Source organism: Oncorhynchus mykiss, chromosome 10 (genome assembly GCF_013265735.2).
Source record: "Oncorhynchus mykiss isolate Arlee chromosome 10, USDA_OmykA_1.1, whole genome shotgun sequence".
Classification (NCBI taxonomy): domain Eukaryota; kingdom Metazoa; phylum Chordata; class Actinopteri; order Salmoniformes; family Salmonidae; genus Oncorhynchus; species Oncorhynchus mykiss.
This window is the reverse complement of record NC_048574.1, coordinates 50,071,780-50,099,059: the sequence shown is the minus strand read 5'-3', so window position 1 is coordinate 50,099,059 and position 27,280 is coordinate 50,071,780. Positions and strand designations below refer to the sequence as shown.

General features: G+C 42.1%; 3 protein-coding genes across 3 annotated transcripts; all 3 read right to left on the bottom strand.

Moving 5' to 3' along the window:
• Window positions 1-7,851: 7,851 nt before the first annotated feature.
• Window positions 7,852-8,744, bottom strand: LOC110534208 (claudin-like protein ZF-A89). Its single transcript, XM_021618928.2, has one exon. The coding sequence runs from the start codon at window positions 8,655-8,657 to the stop codon at window positions 8,037-8,039; it is 621 nt and encodes a 206-aa protein (XP_021474603.1). The 5' UTR covers window positions 8,658-8,744; the 3' UTR covers window positions 7,852-8,036.
• Window positions 8,745-10,679: 1,935 nt separating this feature from the next.
• On the bottom strand, window positions 10,680-11,791 carry LOC110534207 (claudin-like protein ZF-A89). Its single transcript, XM_021618927.2, has one exon. It carries the CDS (start codon window positions 11,697-11,699, stop codon window positions 11,067-11,069), a length of 633 nt encoding a protein of 210 aa, XP_021474602.2. The 5' UTR covers window positions 11,700-11,791; the 3' UTR covers window positions 10,680-11,066.
• A 6,459-nt stretch (window positions 11,792-18,250) lies between these two features.
• Window positions 18,251-19,895, bottom strand: LOC110534206 (claudin-4). The gene has a single exon (XM_021618926.2). It carries the CDS (start codon window positions 19,719-19,721, stop codon window positions 19,074-19,076), a length of 648 nt encoding a protein of 215 aa, XP_021474601.1. The 5' UTR covers window positions 19,722-19,895; the 3' UTR covers window positions 18,251-19,073.
• Window positions 19,896-27,280: the final 7,385 nt, after the last annotated feature.

Below are 27,280 nucleotides of genomic sequence, written 5' to 3'. Positions count from 1 at the left end.
AGCCAAATACAGGACCATTCTGGAAGAAAACCTGATGGAGTCTGCAAAAGACCTGAGACTGGGACGGAGATTTGTCTTCCAACAAGACAATGATCCAAAACATAAAGCAAAATCTACAATGGAATGGTTCAAAAATAAACATATCCAGGTGTTAGAATGGCCAAGTCAAAGTCCAGACCTGAATCCAATCGAGAATCTGTGGAAAGAACTGAAAACTGCTGTTCACAAATGCTCTCCATCCAACCTCACTGAGCTCGAGCTGTTTTGCAAAGAGGAATGGGAAAAAATCTCAGTCTCTCGATGTGCAAAACTGATAGAGACATACCCCAAGCGACTTACAGCTGTTATCGCAGCAAAAGGTGGCGCTACAAAGTATTAACTTAAGGGGGCTGAATAATTTTGCACACCCAATTTTTCAGTTTTTGATTTGTTAAAAAAGTTTGAAATATCCAATAAATGTCGTTCCACTTCATGATTGTGTCCCACTTGTTGTTGATTCTTCACAAAAAAATACAGTTTTATATCTTTATGTTTGAAGCCAGAAATGTGGCAAAAGGTCGCAAAGTTCAAGGGGGCCGAATACTTTCGCAAGGCACTGTATACAGTGCATTAAAGTATTCAGACTTTTTCCACATTCTGTTATGTTAGAGCTTTATTATAACATTTATTAAATTGTTTGTTTTTTCCCTCATCTACACACAATACCCCATAATGACAAAGCAAAGATAGCAAAAAGCAAAAAGACATTAAAACTGAAACATCACATTGACATAAGTGTTTAGACCCTTTACTCAGTTCTTTGCTGTAGGACCTTTGGCAGCGATTACAGCCTTGAGTCTTCTTTGGTATGACGCTACAAGCTTGGCACACCTGTATTTGGGGAGTTTCTCCCATTCTTCTCTGCAGATCCTCTCAAGCTCTGTCAGGTTGGATGTGGAGTGTCAATGCAGCTATTGTCCGTTCTTTCCAGAGATGTTCGATCGCGTTCAAGGCTGGGCTCTGGTTGGACCCCTCAAGGACATTCTGAAATTGGTCCCGAAACCACTCCTGCTTTGTCTTGGCTGTGTGCTTAGGGTCGTTGTTCTGTTGGAAAGTGAGCCTTTGCCCCAGTCTGAGCACTCTGGAGCAGGCCACCACCATGCTTCACCATAGGGATGGTCCTAGGTTTCCTCTGGGCGTGGCACTTAGCATTCAGGAACAAAGAGTAAAATCTTGGTTTCATCAGACCATAGTCTGAGAGTCTTTAGGTGCCTTTTGGCAAACTCCAAGCAAGCTTTCATGTGCCTTTTCCTGAGAAGTGGCTTCCATCTGGTCACTCTACCATAAAGGCTTGATTGGTGGAGTGCTGCAGAGATGGATGTCCTTACTGGACAGGTTCTCCCATCTCCACAGAGGAACTCTGGAGCTCTGTCAGAGTGATCATTGGGTTCTTGGTCACCTCCCTCTTCTCTCCCGATTGCTCAGTTTGGCCAGGCGGCCAGCTCTAGGATGAATCTTGGAGCTTACAAACTTCTCCCATTTAAGAATGATGGAGGCCACTGTGTTCTCGGGGACATTCAATGCTGCAGACTTGTTTTGGTACCCCTCGCCAGATCTGTGCCTCAACACAATCCTGTTTCAGAGCTCTGAGAGATTTTTATGTGGATTTTGTATCATCCTAGTTGGATTTCCGCAGGACTCGGACATCGACCTTAATTTATTTGATATTTTTATGCTTACAGTAAGTGTAATGAAAGCCAGAAACCTTGAAGGTTGATGTGTTGCAAACCTTCTGGAAAGTCCTAAAATATGCCCCTGACTGGCTTGGTGGAGAAGGACGCAAAGTATGTATATAAGCAAGTTACTCTTTTTTTGAAGAAATCTAAGCTATGACTGCCACAAAGTTCTTCAACTAGTTCCATAGAAATGCTTTTTCCATGGTACTAGTCACGAGCTCACAAAGTTTCTTCAAGAATGTCCTTGTCTAGTTCTTTTAAAATCCCAAATTAATAAAGTTGTAATGTGCGGATTCTCTTCACTGCAGATCCTACCCATCGCACGACTCTTCGAGAGGGCCACTATGCTCCAGATTGCATTCAGTGCTCAGAGGTCCTTTGAGGATCTACCCCATCACACTGCTCTTATTAATTATATATCAAATAAAACAACGGGGCTTTATATATTCTGTGTCTGTAACGGTTTTCTTTAGGTAAAGGAGAGTCGGACCAAAATGCAACGTTGTGATGATTCATGTTTGTTTAATAAAGGAAAACTATACATGAATAAACTACAAAATAATGAAATCCTAAACAGTCCTATCTGGTGCAAACACAGAGACAGGAACAATCACCCACAAACACACAGTGAAACCCAGGCTACCTAAATATGGTTCCCAATCAGAGACAATGACTAACACCTGCCTCTGATTGAGAACCATATCAGGCCAGACATAGAAATAGACAAACAAGACATCCAACATAGAATGCCCACTCAGATCACACCCTGACCAACCAAAACATAGAAACATACAAAGCAAACTATGGTCAGGGTGTGACAGTGTCCCAGTCTTTCTAATGTCTATAGGTGAATTATGAAACAATTAATGTACTCAGTAATGTGCGAAAAATTGTGATTCAGATTTGTTTTTGCCATTGCTTGATGATTTTAAATGTAACAATATGTCGCAGATTAACTTGGGAAACAAATGGAAATTTAACAAACAACGTTTTCAGTATCTAACTTTATTGTCTGCAATACTTTTCACAGAAGAATTGGTTCTTCGGCTGTCTCTTTTGAAAAACCATTTTTCCATTTCCGATTGATTGTGCTGCGGCTGCTGCTTCAAGTTTCAACACCACAATGTAAGTTACATGAATCTGGCTTATTGTGGGTCAATAAGTTTGGTACATCATGGGCAAGAAACATATTGTTTTTAATAAAATCAATTATAGTAGTAGCAAGCTATCAAACTTGACCTCCGGTCCTCCTCACCTTCGCTTCTCCTTCTTGAACTGAAGAGAACACAGGCTATAGGCTAGTCTGCTTGCAACAAAAAAAAAGTATTTCCTGATTATTTTATTTCCATGATCATTGCAGAATAACTTTCTCACCCTTTCTGACTGTGATGGCTTCATACTCCCGACGTGGCTTATGTAACAAAATAGGATACAATTCGTCCCATCTCTTGTTTAATTGGACCTACTTCATAGTAGTAAATCATCTATTTCAAGTATTTTGATCTCTACAGTGCCTTAATAAAGTACACCTAAGCACATAAAGTATTGTGCTTAGGTGTATCCCATGTCCTTTGATCATCCTTAAGATGTCCCGACAACTTGATTGGACTACACCTGTAGCCAACTCAATTGCTTGGACATGATTTAGAAAGAAACCCACCTGTCTATATACAGTGCATTCGGAAAGTATCCAGACCTCTTCCCTTTTTCCACATTTTGTTATGTTACAGCCTTATTCTAAAATATTTTAAATATTTTTTTAACTCATCAATCTACACACAATGTCTTATTCACATCAGCCACGGAGAAGGAGAGCCCACAGTCAATGGTAGTGGGCCGCATCGGTGGCACTGTGTTATCCTCAAAGCGGGCAAAGAATGTGTTTAGCTTGTCTGGAAGCAAGACATTGGTGTCCGCGATGTGGCTGGTTTTCCCTTTGTAGTCCGTGATTGTCTGTAGATCCTGTCACATACGAGACGTGTTTGAGTCGTTGAATTGCGACTCCACTTTGTCTTTATTCTGACGCTTGCCTGTTTGATTGCCATACGGAGGGAATAACTACAATGTTTGTATTCAATCATCTATCCACGGTTTCTGGTTAGGGTAGATTTTAATAGTCACATTGGGAACAACATCTCTCAGTGTATTAATCCCTGTTACATATCCCACTCTGTGTGGTCAAAACAATCTTGAAGCGTGGATTCCGATTGGCCAGACCAGCGTTGTGAAGTCCTTTAGCACGGGTATTTCCTGTTTGAGTTTCTGTCTAGAAACTCCAGGGAATTTGGAGCAGCAGTGGTCAAGTTTTAGCAGTCAATGTGTTGATAGTTGCGTTTTCCTCAAATTTGCTTTGTTAAAATACCCCGCTACAATAAATGCGGCCTCGTGATATGTGGTTTACAGCTTAATAAATAAAGTCCAGTGTAGTTCTTTGAGGGCCGTCGTGGTACCGGCTTGAGGGTGAATATACACGGCTGTGACTATAACTGAAGATAATTATCTTGGGAGGTAATAAGGTCTGCATTTGATTGTGAGGAATTCTAGGTCGGGTGAACAAAAGGACTTGAGTTCCTGTATGTTATCACAATCACACCATGAGTAGTTAATCATGAAACATACACCCCTTCTTCTTCTTCCCGGAGAGATATTTATTCCTGTCTGTACTCTAGCTTGTGTCCTCAAACGTGAGTACACCTCAGTCAGTAATTTACACTGAACAAAAATATAAATGCAATATGTAAAGTGTTATTCCCATGTTTCACGAGCTGGAATAAAAAAATCCCAGAAATGTCTATCTCCTGTTAGTGAGCATTTCTCATTTGTCAAGGTAATCCATCCACCTGGCATGCGTGGTTTATCAAGAAGCTGATTAAACAGAATGACCACTACAGAGGTGCACCTTGTGCTGGGGACAATAAAAGGCCACTTTAGAATGTGCAGTTTTATCTCAAAACACAATGCCACAGATGTCTGAAGTTTTGAGGGAGTGTGCAATTGGCATGCTGACTGCAGGAATGTCCACCAGAGCTGTTGCCAGATAATGAAATATACATTTTCCTACCATAAGCTGCCTCCAATGTTATTTAGAGAATTTGTCAGTACTACAGACCACATGTAACCATGCCAGCCCAGGACCTCCACATCCAGCTTCTTCACTTGTGGGATTGTCTGAGACCAGCCACCCGGACATCTGATGAAACTGAGGAGTATTTCTGTCTGTAATAAAGCCCTTCGAAAAACACATTCTGATTGACTGGGCCTGGCTCTCCAGTGGGTGGGCCTGGCTGCCAAGTGGGTGGGTCTATGCCCTCCCAGGCCCACCCATGGCTGTGCCCCTGTCCAGTCATGTGAAATCCATAGATTATGGCCTGAGGAATGTATTTAAATTGACTGATTTCCTTATATGAACTGTAACTCAGTAAACTCTTTGAAATTGTTGCATGTTGCGTTCATATTTTTGTTCAGTATATTTTTACCAGAAAGGTTAGATTTCAATCTTTCTTGGAGTATACAGCAATATTAGTTATTGTTCATGATAAATGCATACTTTTGGGAATGTCTATTTAGGTGGAAATCAATATTTTTTACATTACATTCAACACGCTACTGTTTGTTTGAAGCCCTATTATTGACATTAGTCAGTCTTTGACATAGCATGATGATTCAGCCTGACTATTAAGCTACCGTTTCCACTATGTTTCTGTATTTGTAATCTGTAGCTAAAACAACTATGTTACAACTGCATTTTAGTGCTAAGCTACTTTTCTCCAGCCCCATTCATGCCATACAAAAAGTACTTTTATTATTATTATTGTTGTTATTATTATTCATTCATTTGATCAAACGGTGGGGATGCTGCTGTGTTGTTCGTATTTTGTCAACAATATTGGGCCTCTATAATTATTTAGTTTATTCATTCGTTCATATCCAGGTTGATGACAGGCCCAGTTCAGCTGCAGTGGAAGAGAGAGTCAACGAGAGCCAGGAAACCAGCCCAACTTTTGATTATTTCAAGTCAGACGACCTAAACACGTTTTCTTGTTTTGTCGTGGAAAATGATATACTAGTCACGCTATCCCGTGTTTTACTGTTCAAATAATAGTCTCTTGTTATATGCTCGTGTTTTTTCTAACCTGATACAAACTTGTCTTTGTGGGACTTAGTCATAAGACTGGGCGTAATAGCCACGGTCCGTTTGGATGTGACCGCAGCATGTGACGTCCCTTTGGGTTTACTATCTACAGGAAATCACATGTACGGAAACTTGCAGAAAGGAGCACATTATAGTGTTTGCTGTTGTGAATGCATTAAATCTGCACAGACAACTAATTGCCTTTTACACACTATGTGCTGACTGCCACATATCCAAAAAGGATGTGAACCGACACTGTTCGTTGAGCTTTCAACTATGCACTGTTGAGTAGTGGATGGTTGATGCTCTATTTTTGCAAATCTTATAATAAAGTGTTGTTTAAAAGAATCTGCAGTTTTTTTTATCTTTTTTCCCAAAAAATTGCTACCACAGTTTCCACCCTCAACAGAAAAAAAACGGTTTTCTTTTTTAAAGATGGCACCAATCGGAAGAAAGCCATGCTTTATACTGTTAAATTTGTATGGCATTTGCCAAGCCCACATACAGCAGTATTTTCATGAGTGGAATGACAGGTTGGAAACATATTCACCAAAGAGTAGAAAAGCCTGAGAAGAGCAACATCCACAGAAGTAGTGCTTCCAAAAATCTGTTCAGTGGCAGTCAGATGTCTGCTCACAGAGAGCAGGTTCGCAAGAGGAGGCAGGTGGTGGAGCTTGTAATAGGTGTAGTCAAAGTCATTGGTAAGAGGGGGCATAGTCATTTTGCTATTTGATTTAGAATTGGCCCCTTAAAGTAAACAAATATTTGTCCTTATTGCTCGTAGCATACAAACGCATTGAACAACAGAATCTCTACATTGAACAACAGATAGTCCCCCCAAAAAATAAAAAGGAAGTTTGTTCTGAAGTGTCTGTCCTATATCTGAGCGATATAAGAATGATCAGGAGGGCCTCCCGGGTGCCGCAGTGGTCTAAGGCACTGCATCGCAGTGTTAGCTGTGCCACCAGAGATTCTGCGTTTGAGCCAAGGCTCTGCTGCAGCCGGCTGCGACCGGGAGGTCAATGGGGCAACGCACAATTGGCCCAGCGTCGTCTGGGTTAGGGAGGGTTTGGCCGGCAGGGATATCCTTGTCTCATCGTGCACTAGCAACTCCTGCCAGTTGCAGTGCACGCTGACCAGTGTTTCCTCTGACACATTGGTGCGGCTGGCTTCTGGGTTGTGTCAAGAAGCAGTGTGGCTAGGTTGGGTTGTGTTTCGGAGGACACATGGCTCTTGACCTTTGCCTCCGAGTGTATATGGGAGTTGCAGCAATGAGACAAGACTAACTACTACCAATTGGATACCATAAAAGGGGGTAAAAGAAATTGACATGTAATGGAACCCCTTATTTTTGGCACAATAGTTTCCATACAGTATATAATTCCATTTTTTCAATCCTAGAGGTTCAGTCTGATTTCCAACAGACACTGGAAGAGTAATTCACCTTTCAGTAGGACAATAGCCTGAAAAACAAAGCCAAACCTACACTGGAGTTGCTTAGCAAGATGGCATTAAATGTTCCTGAGTGGCCTTGTTACAGATTTGACTTAAATTGTCTTGGAAAATCTATGGCAAGATTTGAAAATGTCTGTCTAGCAATGATCAACAAAGTCGACAGAGATTGAAGAATTAAACAAATGTCAGGTTCACATTAGCAGATTGTAGTGACTCAAGTTCTACTTTTCTGCATAGCCATCTTGAATGTTATTTTTCCTCCAGTCTGAACAGCCAAAAAGCACATGGAATCAGATATTTTAAGCCACCTTCGTAAGTGGTTTGAAGTCAGATACAAATCTGATTCCTGGCTTTGAGATGTGTCTGTATGGTCAAATCTGATTAATTTGCCATAAAGTGTTTTCTTCACACAGACAAACAAGCATGGAGGGCATATATTAGTTTGCCTACTTATATTGTTCTGATTAAAGGGATCATGACTAGATTGTGAGTGAGTTAAACCCTTGTCTATACCATGAGACCCCACCTACTTGAAAAACATTTCAAATGTTACAATTCAAGAACAAATGACAATATTTATTAAAGCAGTTAGATAAAAACAGTTAGCTAAAAACAGTAGATACAAAATTGGATTACAATTGCCTTTTGACAAATGTCCAGGTGCACTGAAGTGAATCAAAAAACTTAATTCGTACTGCACTAAACACGGCCATGTAAAACAAGTGTTCATCTTGTCAGATGTAGGCCCCTCCATTGGGGGCGGAATATTTGGCAGAGTACCCCCTCTCTTCGCGCAGAGGGCACTGGCAGCAGAGAAGCGCACCCCCGACGAGCATTAGGCCAGCAGAGGCCCAGCCGATGAACAGTGAAGCTCCCAGCTCTCTCCTCTGCACGTCAGTGAGCAGCGGGTTGTAGAAGTCCCTGATAACAGTGTTGGCGCACCAGGACACGGGGATCAGGCAGAGGGCGCCAGAGACTAGGAAGAACACGCCGGATGTGATGGCCACCTTAGACTTGGCCTCCTCGTCCTCAATGCAGTTGGTGCACTTCCCCCCGGCCACGGAGAGTAGGATACCGATCACGGCCACAAGGATGGAGATGATCACCAGAGCTCTGGCAGCCTGGAGGTACGGGGGGAGAGCTAGCAAGGAGTCATAAACCTTACACTGCATCTGGCCTGTGCTCTGCTGCACACAGTTCATCCATAGGCCTTCCCAGAAGGTCTGTGCAGTCACGATGTTGTTGCCTATGAAAGCCGTCACCTTCCACATGGGGAGCGCACAGATGACAATGTCCCCTAACCAACCAATAATAGCCAGGAAGATACCCAGAATCTGGAGACCAGCGGAGGACATAACTTTCTCTCTGTAGTCAGCCAAGATTCACATAAAACCTAAAGGACCAGTGTTTCGCAGGGGGGACCACTTGCTGAAATAGTAAAGCTACAGACTCCAACCTATATACCCACCTACCAGGGTGTGGTCATTAATTAAGACAATTGAAAGCACCTGTTGATGTTTATTGGCCGCTACACACCCTCCAAAAATAATAAATTGCCCAGTCTGCCTATAGTGTTGGTCACCTGTGGAAGGTAGCTAACATAATTAACCATCATTGATACAAGCTGTGAGGCTAATAGTACAAGCTCATTCATTGGAAGCATGTCAGCTAAACACAGGCAGTTGTATCCACTGAGGAAGTTTGATTAAGCTGACCCGCAGTGCACCAGTCTATGGCTTGTGACTTGAACTGGGTGAAAGCGGTGAGGGAGGAGCGCCCATTCCAAATCAGACAGTAATCTGTCCCCCTCAGTCATGTTGGCAACATGGTGCATTGTTCAGAACATAAGCCTACAACGTCTTTCACAAAAAATATGTTTGGATTTTCAAACTAGTTTTCATTGGGAAGGCAGATAGTGTTTTATCAAAAGCAATCACTTTTGCATGTGAAATTACAGAATCCTCATTACTCCATGTGCTTAACCATGTCACTTTTGTTTTGTCATCGGACAGATTGGGGCACCTGTCTCATGCCTGGGTGGCAGCCCGGTTCCGAAACAAATGCAATCTCTTCCCACCAGGGCAACGTGGGCTAGATAATCAAATCCCCGTCTTGGTAGATTATCCAGTTTACATCTGACAACCAAAATCACATTCCCATGTGTGCAAATTAGGATATGGCCCTGTTAGAATCCTTTTCATATGCACCCATCCTTTCTTCCCTTTACAGGCCTATATAAGGCAACCGTAGAAAAATCAAGGATTTTCAAAAGCAAAGTAAACACACAAAGCAACAATTTTCTAGTATAAACATATGTTTGAGACTTTGGTTGTTTGAGTTTGCATTCTTATTTTGTATACTAGGCCTACATTTCTTTGGGAAGGCCTATATTATTTGATAACAGCATGTTTGCCTGTACTTTACACAATCCTGATAAGGGCCTTTGCTGGCTTTTTGACCATCTGGCTTCCACTAAGTCAAGGTGGGTTGCTTTATATCCCAAAAATGTGTGGGGGTATTTATAAAAATAAATAAAAACATTAAGAGAAATTGTAGAAACAGGAGAGGTTTTACTTTGTGGCTGTTAACTAGTGAAGACCCCACATGGCCTGGCTCCAATCAAGCACAGTGGAAACGCTCTAGCAGGGACATCTACACATCAGGGAGAGACAGCCACCCCGGTAGTAAAAATACATTTGGGATTACACTGTCCTAACTGGGGATAGTTGTAACACTAAATATCTCCAATCAGGAACAAGCTAGAACCAGACTCACTGTATACATGCTGTTAAGTCCTCAACCGTCATATGAAAGACGCTAGTCCCTGAGATACTCTGATCTGATTAAACAAACGATTGAGGTAAGTTGTTTTTGGAATGGCATCACCTGCTTTAAAGATGCAAACAGGTTTATAGCCAGTGTGTATAGATATGATTTAATTTAGGAATGCTAACGCTATAATGTAAGCTAGCTAATGGTCAGGGTTAGTTGTAACAAACCCAAGGGGCCACCAAGCCTGTACCCCAGGACTACCATAACAGTCACAACTGTGACTGAGTGAACATGGCCAACAGTCACTCACTGCACCAGTCTCACTAATGCCAAACATTTAGGTCAGATGAAGGGCCAGTTAATGGAATGTAAGTCATTTAAATTCTGCCTCAAAGTTAAAGTTCCCAATTCAAACTTACATGTCACCCAAAGCCCTGTTACTGACCCAGGAGTTGGGGGAAATTGTACCAGTTCACCCTTTGTATTCAAGACAGTCACATCGTGTCCATTTGATTTAGAGAACAGACATACCATTTTATAGCAGACATCCTTACCACATTGAGTGCAATCTGAGAAATAGTCAAAAAAGCAGAAAATGTTACAACTTTTTTACATTAGACTGCAAACTATTTATTCACTTTTACTAATGGGCACAAGTATATTTTGTCTGTATGAGTTTCTTGCAGTTACTTTTAAGCACTGTGCTCATTGAGTAAAGATCCAGAAGTTATGCAGAAAAGTTGTCGCCGGTGTGGTTCTGGGGGGGGACACGCAAGTTAACTATACCATGAGACCTAGCCTAAATTCTTCAAATGTTACAATTCAAGAACAAATGATAAGCATTAAAATATAATTTATTAAAGCAATGAAGCTGTTAAGCTAAAATATCAAATCATCCTTGTCAAGTGTTGAGAAACAGATTTACCCGCGTTCAGACTACACAAGCATGAAATGTCCATATTAAAACACGGTTCAATGTAAGTGTTAATCTGTCAGACATGGGCCCTTCCACTGGCAGTGAAGCGAGGGGCAGAATATTTGGCAGAGTACACACTCTCCTCACGCTGGGGAGACTGGCAGCAGAGAAATGCACCTCCGATGAGCATTAGGCCAGCAGAGCCCCATCCTATGAACAGTGAAGCTCCCAGCTCTTTCCTCTGCGGGTCGGTGAGCAGCGGGTTGTAGAAGTCCCTGATAATGGTGTTGGATGACCAGGACACGGGGATCAGGCAGAGGACGCCAGAGACCAGGAAAAACACGCCGGATGCAATGGCCACCTTGGACTTGGCCTCCTCGTCCTCGATGCAGTTGGTGCACTTCCCGCCTGCCACGGAGAGCAGGATGCCGATCAGGGCCACGAGGATGGAGATGATCACCAGAGATCTGGCGGCCTGGAGGTCCTGAGGGAGCGCTAGCATGGAATCGTAGACTTTACACTGCATCTGGCCCGTGCTCTGTGTCACGCAGTTCATCCACAGGCCTACCCAGAACATCTGCGCTGTCACAATGTTGTTGCCTATGAAAGCAGTCACCTTCCACATGGGGAGCGCACAGATGACAATGTCCCCTAGCCAACCGATAAGAGCCAGGACAATGCCCAGAATCTGGAGACCAGCGGAGGCCATTGCTTTCGCTCTCTGTACGCATGCAAGCCTCACGTGAACCCAGAAGGACCTGTGTGTAGCAGTGTTATGGTTGTGGTGAGGCTACAGACCCCAACCTATATACCCACCTGCCAGGGTGTGGTCACTAATTGAGCCGATTGAAAGCACCTGTGGATGTTTATTGGATACACACCCACTGAACTAATAAACGTGGCCAGTCTGCCTGTCGTGTTGCTCACAATTCACCAGGGCTGGGTAGGTTACTTTCTAAATGTAATCTGTTGCAGTTACTAGTTATCTGTTCAAAATTGTAATCCGTAACGTAACCTTTGGATTACCCAAACTCAGTAACAATCTGATTACATTCCGTTACTTTTAGATTGCTTTCCATTTAAGAGGCAATAGAAGAAGATATGTTACCATTTGAACGACATCTGTTGCAGGATAAATCATTGTTAAAGTTTACATAGCTGGCCATATATGGATGTTAAATTTTACTTTATGGGTTGGTTATGTAGGCTTCTTCTAACCCATCGCTTTCTACAACATAGAATAATACGAGTAAACTATATATTTACATTAACCAAAGTCTATCAGAATTCCAGTCATTGATCTTCAAGGGGAATATGGAAGTATAGATTAGCCAAATTGTTTTACCTGAGCATGACCCCAAAATGAAGGACTTATTAGCCACCCCTCCTCGTTACTTATGATTTTGTTGTCATGGAGGACTGATTCGGTTCATTGATTTGAGTTGAAAAATAAATGCTGCGCTCATGGAATGGCATGGTTTGAGCACTACTGAAAAGTGCTATTTACATGTGAAAAAATTAATGCCATATGCGGCATTTTGGGGGTGGCAGGTATCCCAGTGGTTAGAGCGTAGGGCCAGTTACCGAAAGGTTGCTGGATTGAATCCCCGAGCTAGCAAGGTAAAAATATGTTCTACCCCTGAACAAGGTAGTTAACGCACTGTCCTTAGGCCGTCATTGTAAATAAGAATATGTTCTTAACTGACTTGACTAGTTGAATCAAAAAAATGTGCTATAGGCCTGTTGGTGACACTTCGATATCTTGACAATATGCAGCTCTTTAAAGGACAAAGCCACAGATGAAATGGTTGCCCCGCCTCTGTTTTGGTAAATAGCTGAGGGATGGGCCTGGAGAAATGTAACCACTCTCAGATTAATAGACAGAGCTATGGATGCAAGGACTGACCATCAATGATAGAACATTATTAGTTTAACCATGTTATGAGGCTACACTGTGTTTGTTTACATTTACAATGTTTACAAACATTGGAATAAAACAAGGTTATATTTTGGGTTCTCATGGAGTGTGACAGTTGAACTAAACCTATGAGGGATTTATAAGTTATATTCTTCAAGAATCAATATATATATATATATATATATATATATATATATATATATATAGTACCAGTCAAAAGTTTGGACACACCTACTCATTCAAGTTTTATTTTATTTTTTTACTATTTTCTACGTTGTAGAATAAAAGGGAAGACATCAAAACTATGAAATAACACATAAGGAGTCATGTAGTAACCAAAAAACTATTAAACAAATAAAAATATATTTTAGATTTTGGATTCTTCAAAGTAGCTACCCTTTGCCTTGATGACAGCTTTGCACACTCTTGGCATTCAACCAGCTTCATGAGGTAGTCACCTGGAATGCAACAGTACGTTAGTGTTATTTCTTTCCTTCTTAATACGTTTGAGCTAATCAGTTGTGTTGTGACAAGGTAGGGGTGGTATACAGAAGATAGCCCTATTTGGTAAAATACCAAGTCCGTATTATGGCAAGAACAGCAAAAAACAACAAAGAGAAATGACTGTCCATCATTACTTTAAGACATGAAGGTCAGTCAGTCCGGAACATTTCAAGAACTTTGAAAGTTCATTCAATTGCAGTCACAAACAACATCAAGTGCTACGATGAAACTGGCCCTCATGAGGATCACCACAGGAAAGGAAGACCCACAGTTACCTCTGCCGCAGAGGATAAGTTTATTAGAGTTACCTGCCTCAGAAATTGCAGCCAAAATAAGTGCTACACAGAGTTCAAGTAACAGACACATCTCAACATCAACTGTTCAGAGGAGACTGTGTGAATCGAATTGCTGCAACTAAACCAATACTAAAGGACACCAATAATAAGAATAGACTTGCTTGGGCCAAGAAACATGAGTAGAGTGCTGCAGCAGATGACCTGGCCTCCACAATCACCCGACCTCAACCCGATTGAGATGGTTTGGGATGAGTTGGACTGCAGAGTGAAGGAAAAGCAGCCACCAAGTGCTCAGCATATTTGGGGACTCCTTCAAGACTTTTTGGAAAAACGTTCCAGGTGAAGCTGGTTGAGAGAATGCCAAGAGTGTGCAAAGCTGTCATCAAGGCCAAGGGTGGCTACTTTGAAGAATCTCAAATCTAAAATATATTTAGATTTGTTTGACACTTTTGTGGTTACTAAATGATTCCATATGTGTTATTTCATTGTTTTAATGTCTTCACTATTATTCTACAATGTAGAAAATAGTAGAAATAAAGAAAAAGCCTTGAATGAGTAGGTGTGTCCAATCTTTTGACTGGTGTCTGCATAACAAAACATTTGTTATCTGCATTGGCACGTTGTGACGGCTATTCCAAGATTATCATTTTAAAAGGCTAATTGATCATTAGAAAACCCTTTTGCAATTATGTTAGCACAATTGAAAACCTTTGTCCTGATTAAAGAAGCAATAAAACTGTCCTTCTTTAGACTAGTTGAGTATGTGGAGCATCAACATTTGTGGGATCGATTACAGGCTCAAAATGGCTAGAAACAAAGAACTTTCTTCTGAAACTCGTCAGTCTATTCTTGTTCTGAGAAATGAAGGCTATTCCATGCGAGAAATTGCAAAGAAACTGAAGATCTCGTAAACGCTGTGTACTACTCCCTTCACAAAACATTGCAAACTGGCCCTAACCAGAATTGATTGAGGAGTGGGAGGCCACGGTGCACAACTGAGCAAGTGGACAAGTACATCAGAGTATCTAGTTTGAGAAACAGACGTCTCACAAGTCCTCAACTGGCAGCTTCCTTAAATAGTACCCGCAAAACACCAGTCTCAATGTCAACAGTGAAGAGGCAACTCCAGGATGCTTCCTTCTAGGCAGAGTTGCAAAGAAAAAGCCATATCTCAGACTGGCCAATAAAAATAAAAGATTAAGATGGGCAAAAGAACACAGACACTGGACAGAGGAACTCTGCCTAGAGGGCCAGCAACAACAACAACAAAAAATGATTGTTAGTCTAGCCAATTATATAAACTTGTAGTCATCATGGTCGAATACTGCCAGGGCACACAGTGAGCATGCCCAGGGGGCCCCTGGGTCTTGATTTTGTTAGTCACTCTCACTCAGATATCCTGAATGTAGCATAAGTCATGACAAAATGTGTAGAATAGCAAGAAATTAGCTGTAAAACTGTACACTTTCTCTCTACCCAATGGCAAAAGGAGGAGAGTGGCATGAAAAATGTCCAAATGACATCAGTTTGTTGACGGGTTTTAAACAAATGAAAAGCTGTCAAAATGATCCAACATGTTTCTGATAGTATTTCAGTTCCTCTTGGTTGCATATTTTATGTTGATGAAAGAGAGAAATCCAGAGCATTGTTCAGATTGTCCCTTAGTAAATTCAGTGTTCCGCTCTTGGAGCATTTAGAGTGCACACACTGGACGCTCTGGCCAAGGAGTAGGGTTGATCAGAGGGTTTTGACCTCACAACAGCAGTCAAGCACCCAAGCTAACTGGTTAACGTTGGCTAGCAATGCTAGCTACTTCCAGACACATATGAGAGAACATCTCACTCTGACAATTTTAATCACCCTAGCAGAGCTGGTTAGGCTGTTTTCATGTTATCCAGAGCATTGATGACTGTAACTGTGCTGCTGTAACGTTTACTGACACCGGCTATATTCTACAGGGTGTTGAGCGTTTGTAAATTCGTCAGATATTCTGTGCTCTGGCACACTCAGACGAGAAGATAGACAGAATTAACAATGTCCATTGAGGACTATACCACTTAGCTAAGAATGACGTGAATAATCAAGTCAATAAACGTTGGGTAGTTAGTTAGATGGCATATGGTTAATATACTGCCTGGTAAGGTTAATATATTAGTAGCCAACTAATGTTAGGTAACTAGCTAACATACCGGTTGGTACATACTGCTGTAATGCTATGCGGTTCATAAGGATAGCATAGCTAACAAATTGTCAGCTAATATAAAGTGCAATGTAACTTATTTGAAAAGTCATTACTTTATTACATTCCTTAACATTTGTCATAATTAGTTAAAGCATTGAATTTGTATCCGCTCGCGCCGGACTTTGGCTGCATATTTTCTGACATTTTCATCAAACCTGAAAACATTGTGAAGCCACGCCCATTTTCTCAAGAATTGCATTATGGGCTTTATAGGCACGGAAATAGCGTCCACTGCTTTTATACTTTGCATTTTGGCAAATTTAGAACGACATCTGGGAACTTTTGACCTACTAACTATATACTAAGTGCTAAGCTAACATATGGAATGTTTTAAAGATGGTCATACCATGTATCAATTAATTTAGAATTTTAGGACCCCTTTAGGTATCAAAAAAACATATAAAACAATGATTTGATAAAATATTGATTTTGGCCTTTACTACTACAGCCCTTAGAAACGCATTGAATGACACATTCATAAATGGCAAAAAAGACAGTCAAAAAAATAAATCATAAGGAATAAGGTTTCGAAGTGTCTGTTCTAAATCTAGGAGATATAAGAAAGCTCAGGAAATGTACATATATGTATATATATATTGGACACATATTTAACTTGGCACAAAACTACCTCCATACTTTAATTTGTTTGTATGTGTTACCTGACACTTGTGGGGGTTGAGAGTCTCCCCTTTCCATAGAGTGGTCATAATAGTTTGTAGGTCAAACCTTTCGGGCACTACAGACGTTTTCGGGATATCTCATGGTCTGACAAACACAGCTGTAGCTCGCCCACCTTCCAAGGCAGATGCGGAAGGCTGACATAGGCGAATGTAGTGGATTGAGACGCAGCCAATTAACAGAAAAATAATTATTATCTCTAGCTTAAATTGACAGATTTTGATGGGGATTTTTTTTATTATGTTACTTAGATTGATGCACCGGTGCGTCAATAGACTCTTACGGATTTTAGTGCCAATTCACTTTTGCAGTCTGAGAATAGGACTGCCGCACTCACTTTTACTCTGCTAAAAATACACCGGTTGTAAACACATATTCATTACAATTGACTCCACTCAACCCATCTCTCTCTCTCTGTCTCAAACATCACCTGGCATTTCAATGTAGACTCTGTAGACACAGTTTTTTCTCTGATCATTATATGCAGTGTTGTACTTATTCAAATACAACCCCAACCCCCTGTCCTGTTTGCAGTTAAAGCTCCCTATTTGAACAAAGAATGAGTTTGGAACTATCAGTATCACGTGATCTCATACTCCTTTGCTGTGCCACACCTAGACCTGATGGGTGAGTCAAGACAATGGATCCTTCTCAAGTTCTATTGTATTGCAAACAGGCTTTGTTCACTTAAAAAAAAGAGTACTTCACACAGACTATGGTATTTCCAGGTGCATGGAGGAAAAATAGTATATATCAAAAAGACAAAACTACAATACACTGGTTGGGTAATCTTGAATATTCCAAACAATTTGAATTCAAGATCAATACTAATGGATTGGAGTGAGTTTCATTTTCTTCAGGCTTTGTACAAAATGGTTCCCAAAGATCCTGCTTTGCTATTTGACTAGGGAAATAATGTACGTTAGTTGATGCACGCAAAGCAACTTCCCTTAGGTTATGACTTATAGACAGTCATTTACATAGTACGTCGAAAGAAGAATACCTGAGAAATACACTGAGGGTACAAAACATGCTCTTTACATGGCATACTGTAGACTGACCAGGTGAATCCAGGTGAACGCTATGATCCTTTATTGATGGCACTCGTTAAATCCACTTCAATCAGTATAAATGAAGGGGAGGAAACAGGTTAAATAAGGATTTTTAAGCCTTGAGGCAATTGAGACATGGATTGTGTATGTGTGCCATTCAGAGAGTGAATTGGCAAGACAAAATATTTAAGTGCCTTTGAACGAGGTATGAGGTAGGTGCCGGGCGCACTGGTTTGGGTGTGTCAAGAACTGCATCGCTGCTGTGTTTTTCATGCTCAACGGTTTCTCTTTGTGTATCAAAAATGGTCCACCACACAAAGTACATCCACCCAACTTGACACAACTGTGGGAAGCATTAGAGTCAACATGGGCCAGCATCCCTGTGGAATGCTTTCGACACCTTGTAGAGTCCATGCCATGACGAATTGAGGCTGTTCTGAGGGCAAAAGGAGGTGTATGTTGTTTTTCGGGCATAGTTGAATATTTACTTGCCAGTTACATGTATCTAATAGAAATAGTGCTAAAATAAGTTTCATGTTGAATGTGGTGTTGATGAATGAAAAAATCAAATTCATTTGAAAAATATTTATTTAGTTTCAAAACCATTTACTGTAACTCATACGTGTTTTAAAAAAGATGAATACAAATTACAATATTAAAGGGAAACTTTATCTTTATCTTTAGTCTACTTATCCAGAGTCAGATGAAATCAAAGATACCATTTTCTGTCTCTGTGTGTACAGTATGAAGGAAGTTAGAGGCTTCCACAGCCAATAACAACTAGTGTTAGCACAATTAATGGAAGTCTGTGGGTATCTGCTCGCATGCTATCAGATACTCACATTCTTTCAGTCATTGCGCTAAAGCTAGTTAGCAATTGCGCTAGCACTAGTTAGCAACTTCCTTCAAATCACACGCAGAGACAAGTTCATATGAATTTGGGGAGGTAGATAAAGGGCCTCATTGCCAAAATCCCAAAGTATCCCTTTAACAATAACATGTATAAATAATAATGTACAATTGTAACAAACATTGCTGGGATAAAACAATTAACAAAACACACTGCCAAAAGGTGTAAAGGCACACACACACATATTTCCACAAAAATACATACAAAACACACAAAACTGCAGACTACATGGGGTTGGTTTAAAGGAATTCAGTTCCTCTTTGGGTGTGATTCTCTTTCAATGTTAAGTTACATGGAATCTTTAGTCACTGTGGTTCTTTTCTTCGCTCATCACCAATAAATATCGTCCTCAAACCTTCGTAATACAGAAGCACCATAGTGACTCAGAATACACATATATACAGCTGGATCAGACAGTCTCTCATGGCAAACAGACATATCTTCCTTTCTTCACTCCCTCCCTCTCTTCTCTCTCTTCCTCACTCAGACAAAGTTCTTTCCAGTGGACGTTGCTGAGGTCTCGGAGCGAGGAGCCTTGTTGTACTTGGCGGTGTAGGAATCCTCATCCTTCTTGGGGCAGTTGCAGCAGAGCAAACCCCCTCCAATCAGCAGCAGGGCAGCGGCCCCCCAGCCCACGTAGAGCGCCCCCCCCAGCTCCCTCTTCTGAGCGCTTACCAGGAGCGGGTTGTAGAAGTCCTGGATGATGCTGTGGGCCGTCCAGCAGACAGGGATCAGGCACAGAACTCCGGCAATGATGAACACCACCCCGGATGCCACACCCACTTTAGCCTTGGACGCCTCGTTATCCACACAGTTAGTGCACTTGCCCCCGGCTACGGCCAGCAGAATGGCAAAAATGCCGGCGAGGATGGCAATGATGGTCAGAGCTCTGGCGGCCTGTAGGTCAGAGCTCAAGGCCAGCATGGAGTCGTAGACCTTACACTGCATCTGGCCCGTGCTCTGGACCACGCAGCTCATCCAGATACCCTCCCAGGAGGTCTGCGAGGTGACTATGTTGCTGCCGATGAAGGCGGTGACCCTCCACATGGGCATGGCACAAACAATGATGGTCCCAATCCAGCCTATGATCCCAAGGGCAGTGCCCAGCATCTGTAGCCCAGCCGACACCATCTTAGATCCGGTTGGCGTTGGTTTGTCTGTGGGTCTGAGTGAAACTGGACAGCCCTTTGTGATGTAGAGGTTATTTGTCTTCTCTCAGTCTAATCTGAATACAGTGGGTGGTTGTGTTTCTGTGTGTGCTGCTCCAGGTCTGAGTCCCAAGTGGGGAAGGACTACCAGGAGAACAGGTTCTTCTGGCCTCCCCCTTCGGGAGGGAGGGAGGGGAAGGGCCGGGCTTGAAATCAGGTTTCTCTCGCTCTCTCTCTCTTAAAGGTCTTCACTTCTACAGTATTTCAATTAAATGTTTCAAGTTTGCAATGACATGCATTTAAGTATTTATTTTGTTTTACTGGGGAGAAAAATAATCATAATCATTTTTTATTTGTATGTTTTGCTCACGTAATATAATTTAAAAGCATGCATTAGCATGGGTGTCAAACTCTGGCCTGTGGGCCAAATTTGGCCCGCGGGGTAATTATATTTGGCCCGCGAGACAATACCAAATTACTACTAGAGCTGGCCCGCCGGTATTATACAGCGCATTCACCACTAATACTACGAATCCCATAATGCTCTGCTGTTTTCGCGCGCCAATCAGGACAGGACCCAGAAACGCTCTCTCCTCTGTGACAGTAGTCATAGCAACATAGACGCTACAACTGTCAGCGAGCTAACCCTTCCCAAAAATGGCGAAAAGAAAGGCAGAAAACAGGAGCTTTCTGGACAAGTGGGAGGCAGAATATCTGTTTACATATGTAAAAGACAAACCTGTTTGTCTTGTTTGTGGAGTCAACGTGGCTGTAAGTAAGGAGTACAACATTAGACGACACTATGAAACGAAACACCATGACAAATACAAGGACCTGGACATGACTCAAAGGAGCCAGAAAGTAGAGGAGATGAAAAGAAGTTTGGTTTCACAACAGAATATGTTTAAAAAAGCCACATCACAAAGCGAGGCTGCTGTAAAGGCTAGTTATATAGTGGCAGCAGAGATCGCAAAATCCGCCCGGCCCACTGCATCATACATCAGGAAGCACTGTGTGCCAAAGCCCTAAAGATGGAACATGTTATGACCACAGTAACACAGGTAGTTAACTTTATAAGAGCCAAAGGTCTAAATCACCGCCAGTTTAAATCTTTTCTGGAGGAGTGTGGTTCGGAATACGCAGACGTGCCGTATCACACAGAGGTGAGATGGCTAAGCAGAGGAAAAGTACTGAACAGATGTTTCGAGCTGCGTGAGGAAATATGTCAATTCCTGGAAACCAAAGGGAAGGATACAGCAGAGCTCCGGGAGCAAAAGTTCCTGTGTGAGCTGGACTTTCTCTGTGACATCTCGAGCCATCTCGATGCGCTGAACCTGCAGCTTCAGGGGCGGGGGCGCATCATCACAGACATGTACGCTGCAGTGAGGGCCTTCAAAACTAAACTGTGCCTGTGGTAGAATCAGATGCTGCAAGGAAACCCTTGCCATTTTCCCTGCTGCCAATCCATAATAGCGCAGATCTCTACCGCCGTGTTCCCATGCGCACAGTTTGCTGAAAAACTCAGTGTTCTCGCCGCTGAGTTTAGCCGGCTATTTGCCGACTTCGATGCCCAGAAATGCAAGTTTGAACTGCTTAGTAATCCCTTCGCAGTTGATGTGGAAAATGCACCAACCAACATCCAAATGGAGCTGATTGAACTCCAGTGCAACGACACGCTGAAGTCAAAGTATGATGCTGTGGGCGCCGCACAGTTTCCACGGTTCATCCCTGACACAATGCCTCAGCTCCGCACCCAAGCTGCTCAGATGCTCTCCATGTTCGGCAGCACTTATCTATGCGAGCAACTTTTCTCCTCGATGAAGATGACCAAAACAACTCACAGGAGACGTCTGACTGATGAACATCTTCGCTCGATACTAAGGATTTCTTCAGCTCAGAGCTTGAGCCCAGACATTGATGAACTAGCATCCAAGAAGAGATGTCAGGTATCTGGCTTGGGCACATCAGATTAGACCAGTGTGCAATAATTAACGTTTTCTTTATGCACTTTTTCTTGCTACAAGGCATGGGCTTGAATGGTTGATTGATTTATTATCATTTTATTTGTAAAATTATTAGCCAGTGGAAAAAGTTTATTTTGGTATTTAAATCAGAAGGCTGCAAATAGAAAAGAGGCATACAATTTTTATTTAAATTTTATTTATTTAATAAATGAATGCCATTGATGTGTTTTTTCATTTGAAATTCGATTTTGCATGTCTCCACTATTAAATTATATATTGTATGGTAATAAGCGATGCTTGTTCCATATTCAATGTTAAAGCAAAACTTGTTTGGGTCCATATTAAAATGTTAATTTGTTCAATGTTGGCCCGTGACTTTGTTTAGGTTTTACATTTTGGCCCACTGGGTATTTGAGTTTGACACCCCTGCATTAAGGTGTCTGTAATATAATACATGTGGCAAAACAAATGAGAAATAAACGTTTGTAGATTCCCCAAAAATGTACAATGGTGAGGGAGTGCCAAGACAGAGGCACGTTGGCTTCAACATAGAGCCCCCAATCAGTCATCTAGTGTATGGATATATAAATAATTTGTCGGGTCTAGGTCGGGTTCTCCTCAGGTCCATTCGGGTTCGGTTTTTATTGTTCTAGAGTCCGTTTGGGTCTGGGTCCCCTTAAAATTGTCAAAATTATTGGGTTCATTCGGATTTGGGTCTGAATGTCCTTGGGTCCGTTTAGTTTAGTTCCGGGCTCCAACTTTTGGAACCTGAGGAGACCTCTAATCTCTCGCTCTCGCTCTCTCCAGGAGGCGCTGCCTGAGCCAGTGAGGAGGGTGCTTGAGCAGCCACCGAGGGAGGGGCCACCCTCTGTGGCCCTGCCCTTTTCAATAGTAAGTCCATCTCTGATAGCTACCCAGGAAAGGGCTGAAAATAGCCCATATTAATATATGTAGCCTTATAAATAAGGTTCATGGAATCAATAACTTGCTAACATCAGATAACATTCATATATTAGCCATTTCTGAGACTCACTTAGATAATTAATTTGATGATGCACCAATAGCAATACAATAATATAACATTTATAGAAGAGACAGAAATGCTTATGGGGGAGGTGTTGCTGTATATATTCAGAGCCATATCCCGGTAATGCTTAGAGAATATCTTATGCCAAGTGTTATTGAAGTGTTGTGGTTGCAGGTTCACTTGGCACATCTAAAGCCTTTTATTTTGGGGTGTTGCTATAGGCCACCAAGTGCTAACAGTCAGTATCTAAATAATATGTGTGAAATGCTTGATAGTGTATGTGATCTAAACAGAGAGGACTACTTTCTTGGGGGCCTAGTTTTGTCTAATCTTGATTATTGTCTAGTCGTGTGGTCCAGTGCGGCAAGGAAAGATCTAGTTAATTAAGCTGCAGCTGTCCCAGAAAAAGAGCGTCATTTTTTGCTCTTAATTGTAATCAGAAGGTTGATATAAATACTATGAGTGCCAGTCTCTCTTGGCTAAGAGTTGAGGAGAGACTGACTGCATCACTTCTTATTTTTATAAGAAACATTAATGTGTTGAAAATCCCAAATTGTTTGCATTGTGACCTTACACACAGCTCTGACACACACACTTATCCCACCAGGGTCTTTTCACAGTCTCCAAATCCAGAATAAATTCAAGAAAGTGTACAGTATTATATAGAGCCAGACTTCCCTGCCACCGACACGCACCTATTACAACTATCAGACATACAGCCTGGAATTTCTAAATTCTCTGACCATCAAAAGGTTGCGTCTGGACCAAAAACATTCAGGGCTGCAACCCCGGAAACCTAAGTCTAATGACACCTATGGGTAACACGACACTCCCTCTTCCATTTTCTCTCTACCTCTCCCTCCCCCTCTCTTGTTTAAGTTTAGTGACAGGGGAGGGGAGGGATGAGGGGAGGGGAGGGGGAGGGGTTGTCACCAAGTGACGGTTAGTGAGTCATTCTCCTCCAAATACTAGTCCCTCTGACAAACACCTAATATGGTCATCATCCACTCACTGGGACATTTTGAGAGGTGTGTGTTTCTGTGCGTGTCATTTTAAAGGTCACAGCTTTAGAATTGTAATCACAATGCTGTATTGCAAGAACTCTGTAGGAATGTGGATTCACAAATTAAAACGAGAGAGTGTGTGTTCATAAATGGAGGGTCTTAGTGGAACCCAAGGACAATTCAAAACAATTAGCTTTAAAGGTACTGTGTGTTGAGAACATACATGGAATTAACCGTGGTGTGGAACGCTTGTATGCAAAATGCATATCAAAATATAACCGAACAAAAATATAAATGCAACATGCAGCAATTTCAATGATTTTACTGAGTTACAGTTCATATTCAAGGAAATCAGTCAATTTAAATAAATACATTAGGCCCTAATCTTTGGCTTTCACATGACTGGACAGGGGCACAGCCATGGGTGGTCCTGAGAGGGCATAGGGCTACCCACTGAGGTGCCAGGCCCAGCGAATCAGAATTAGTTTTCCCCACAAAAGGGCTTTATTACTGACAGAAATCCTCCTCGGTTTCATCAGCTGTCCAGGTGACTGGTATCAGACAATCCCCCAGGTGAAGAAGCCGGATGTGCTATGAAGGTCCTTGGCTGGTGTGGTTACACGTGGGCTGCAGTTGTGAGGCCGGATGAACTTACTGCCAAATTCTCTAAAACGATGTTGGAGGCGGCTTGTCTTCTCCGGACAAGCTTTTATCCAGGTACCCCAAACAATCGGAAAGGGGATTCATCAGATAAAATGACTTTACCCCAGTCCTCAGCAGTCCAATCCCTGTGCCTTTGGCAGAATATCAGTCTGTCCCTGATGTTTTTCCTGGAGAGAAGTGTCTTCTTTTGCTGCCCTTCTTGACACCAGCCCATCCTCCAAAAGTTTTCGCCTCACTGTGCGTGCAGATGCACTCACACCTGCCTGCTGCCAACAATTGAAATGCTCTCCTTGAAGTTCTTGATGATCCGATAAATGGTTGATTTAGGTGCAATCTTACTGGTGTAACAGTACAAATTTAGACCGTCCCTCGCCCATACCCGGGCGCGAACTAGGGACCTTCTGCACACATCAACAGTCACCCTCGAAGCATCGTTACCCATCGCTCCACAAAAGCCGCGGCCCTTGCAGAGCAAGGGGAACTACTACTTCAAGGTCTCAGAGCAAGTGACGTCACTGATTGAAACGCTATTTAGCGCCCACGCTAACTAAGCTAGCCGTTTCACATCCGTTACACTCACCCCCCTTTTGACCTTCCTCCTTTTTCCGCAGCAACCAGTAATCCGGGTCAACAACATCAATGTAACAGTACAAATTTAGACCGTCCCCTCGCCCATACCCGGGCGCGAACCAGGGACCTTCTGCACACATCAACAACTGACGCCTACGAAGCGTCGTTACCCATCGCTCCACAAAAGCCGCGGCCCTTGCAGAGCAAGGGGAACTACTACTTCAAGGTCTCAGAGCAAGTGACGTCACTGATTGAAACGCTATTTAGCGCCCATGCTAACTAAGCTAGCCGTTTCACATCCGTTACACTGGCAGCAATATCCTTGCCTCCGAAGCCCTTTTTGTGCAAAGCAATGATTACGGCACGTGTTTCCTTGCAGGTAACCATGATTGACAGAGGAAGAACAATGATTCCAAGCACCACCCTCCTTTTGAAGCTTCCAGTCTGTTATTCGAACTCAATAAGCATGACAGAGTGATCTCCAGCCTTGTCCTCGTCAACACTCACATCTGTGTTAACGAGAGAATCAATGACATGATGTCACCTGGTCCTTTTGTGGCAGGGCTGGAATGCAGTGGACATGTTTTTTGGCCATTCAGTTCATTTGCATGGCAAATTAATTGCAATTCATCTGATCACTCTTCATAACATTCTGGAATATATGCACATTTCCATCATACACGCTGAGGCAGCAGACTTTGTGAAAATTAATATTTGTGTCATTCTCAAAACTTTTGGCCATGACTGTACATGAAAACACATGAATTGTATTTCTGAGAATGTATCTCTGTCTCTCCCCCTCTCTCCATGAAATATATACATTTCTCATATTTCAGTGTTGTTTACTTACTGTCATTAACCTGACATTAAGCTGCCCCACTGGGTAAGTGTAACACGAAGCGCATGACACATTGTATTTGGGTGGGCTACTAAGCATTACTGGTATGTTGTTGTAGCTACACGGAAACATATTTTTGCCTAGGCAGCCATAATACTGACAGTCTTTGACTTGTCTAGTGTCATCAATATCGGCTATAATACAGCAGATCACCATGAGACATTAATTCTTTATGCAGGTTTTACTTGTTGTACGTTTTGCTTTTTGTCTGATACCTTGTGGATGAATAGTTGTCTTTTGGATAGCCTGTAATGTCTCTTCCTCTCATACCCTAAAATATTTCACAGTTAATTTCTGTTGTCATCAACCTACTAGCATAATGTATGGCCCCAAACTGTTTCCTTACTGAGATTCAATTGGCACATTCGTATACAAGCTGAGTTGCCATTTTAGACCAACAGCAATGAGGAAACAGTCAGTGGTTGTATTTGATAAATGGTTTATTCCAAAGTATTGATTTCAGCAAACAAAAAAGGCACGTGACAACCGAGGACAAACATACAGTAGGTACAAAATAAGGATTTAAGAATTAACATTTGTTAGTGAGTTGGAGGTTCATTTAAAAATCTCTAGTCTGCGCTCAACTTCGTGGAGGAGTTGAGGTACACTATACAGTGCCTTGCGAAAGTATTCGGCCCCCTTGAACTTTGCGACCTTTTGCCACATGGACTCTGTCCATAGGACAACAATCAGTCGTATATTGCACAAATCTGGCCTTTATGGAAGAGTGGCAAGAAGAAAGCCATTTCTTAAAGATATCCATAAAAAGTGTTGTTTAAAGTTTGCCACAAGCCACCTGGGAGACACACCAAACATGTGGAAGAAGGTGCTCTGGTCAGATGAAACCAAAATTGAACTTTTTTGGCAACAATGCAAAACGTTATGTTTGGCATAAAAGCAACACAGCTGAACACACCATCCCCACTGTCAAACATGGTGGTGGCAGCATCATGGTTTGGGCCTGCTTTTCTTCAGCAGGGACAGGGAAGATGGTTAAAATTGATGGGAAGATGGATGGAGCCAAATACAGGACCATTCTGGAAGAAAACCTGATGGAGTCTGCAAAAGACCTGAGACTGGGACGGAGATTTGTCTTCCAACAAGACAATGATCCAAGACATAAAGCAAAATCTACAATGGAATGGTTCAAAAATAAAAATATCCAGGTGTTAGAATGGCCAAGTCAAAGTCCAGACCTGAATCCAATCGAGAATCTGTGGAAAGAACTGAAAACTGCTGTTCACAAATGCTCTCAATCCAACCTCACTGAGCTCGAGCTGTTTTGCAAGGAGGAATGGGAAAAAAATGTCAGTCTCTCGATGTGCAAAACTGATAGAGACATACCCCAAGCGACTTACAGCTGTAATCGCAGCAAAAGGTGGCGCTACAAAGTATTAACTTAAGGGGGCTGAATAA

What these genes read in the sequence shown, in the direction of transcription:
- LOC110534207 (XM_021618927.2), bottom strand. Translation starts at nt 11,699, where the DNA reads ATGGCCTCCGCTGGTCTCCAGATTCTGGGCATTGTCCTGGCTCTTATC.
- LOC110534206 (XM_021618926.2), bottom strand. Translation starts at nt 19,721, where the DNA reads ATGGTGTCGGCTGGGCTACAGATGCTGGGCACTGCCCTTGGGATCATA.
- LOC110534208 (XM_021618928.2), bottom strand. Translation starts at nt 8,657, where the DNA reads ATGTCCTCCGCTGGTCTCCAGATTCTGGGTATCTTCCTGGCTATTATT.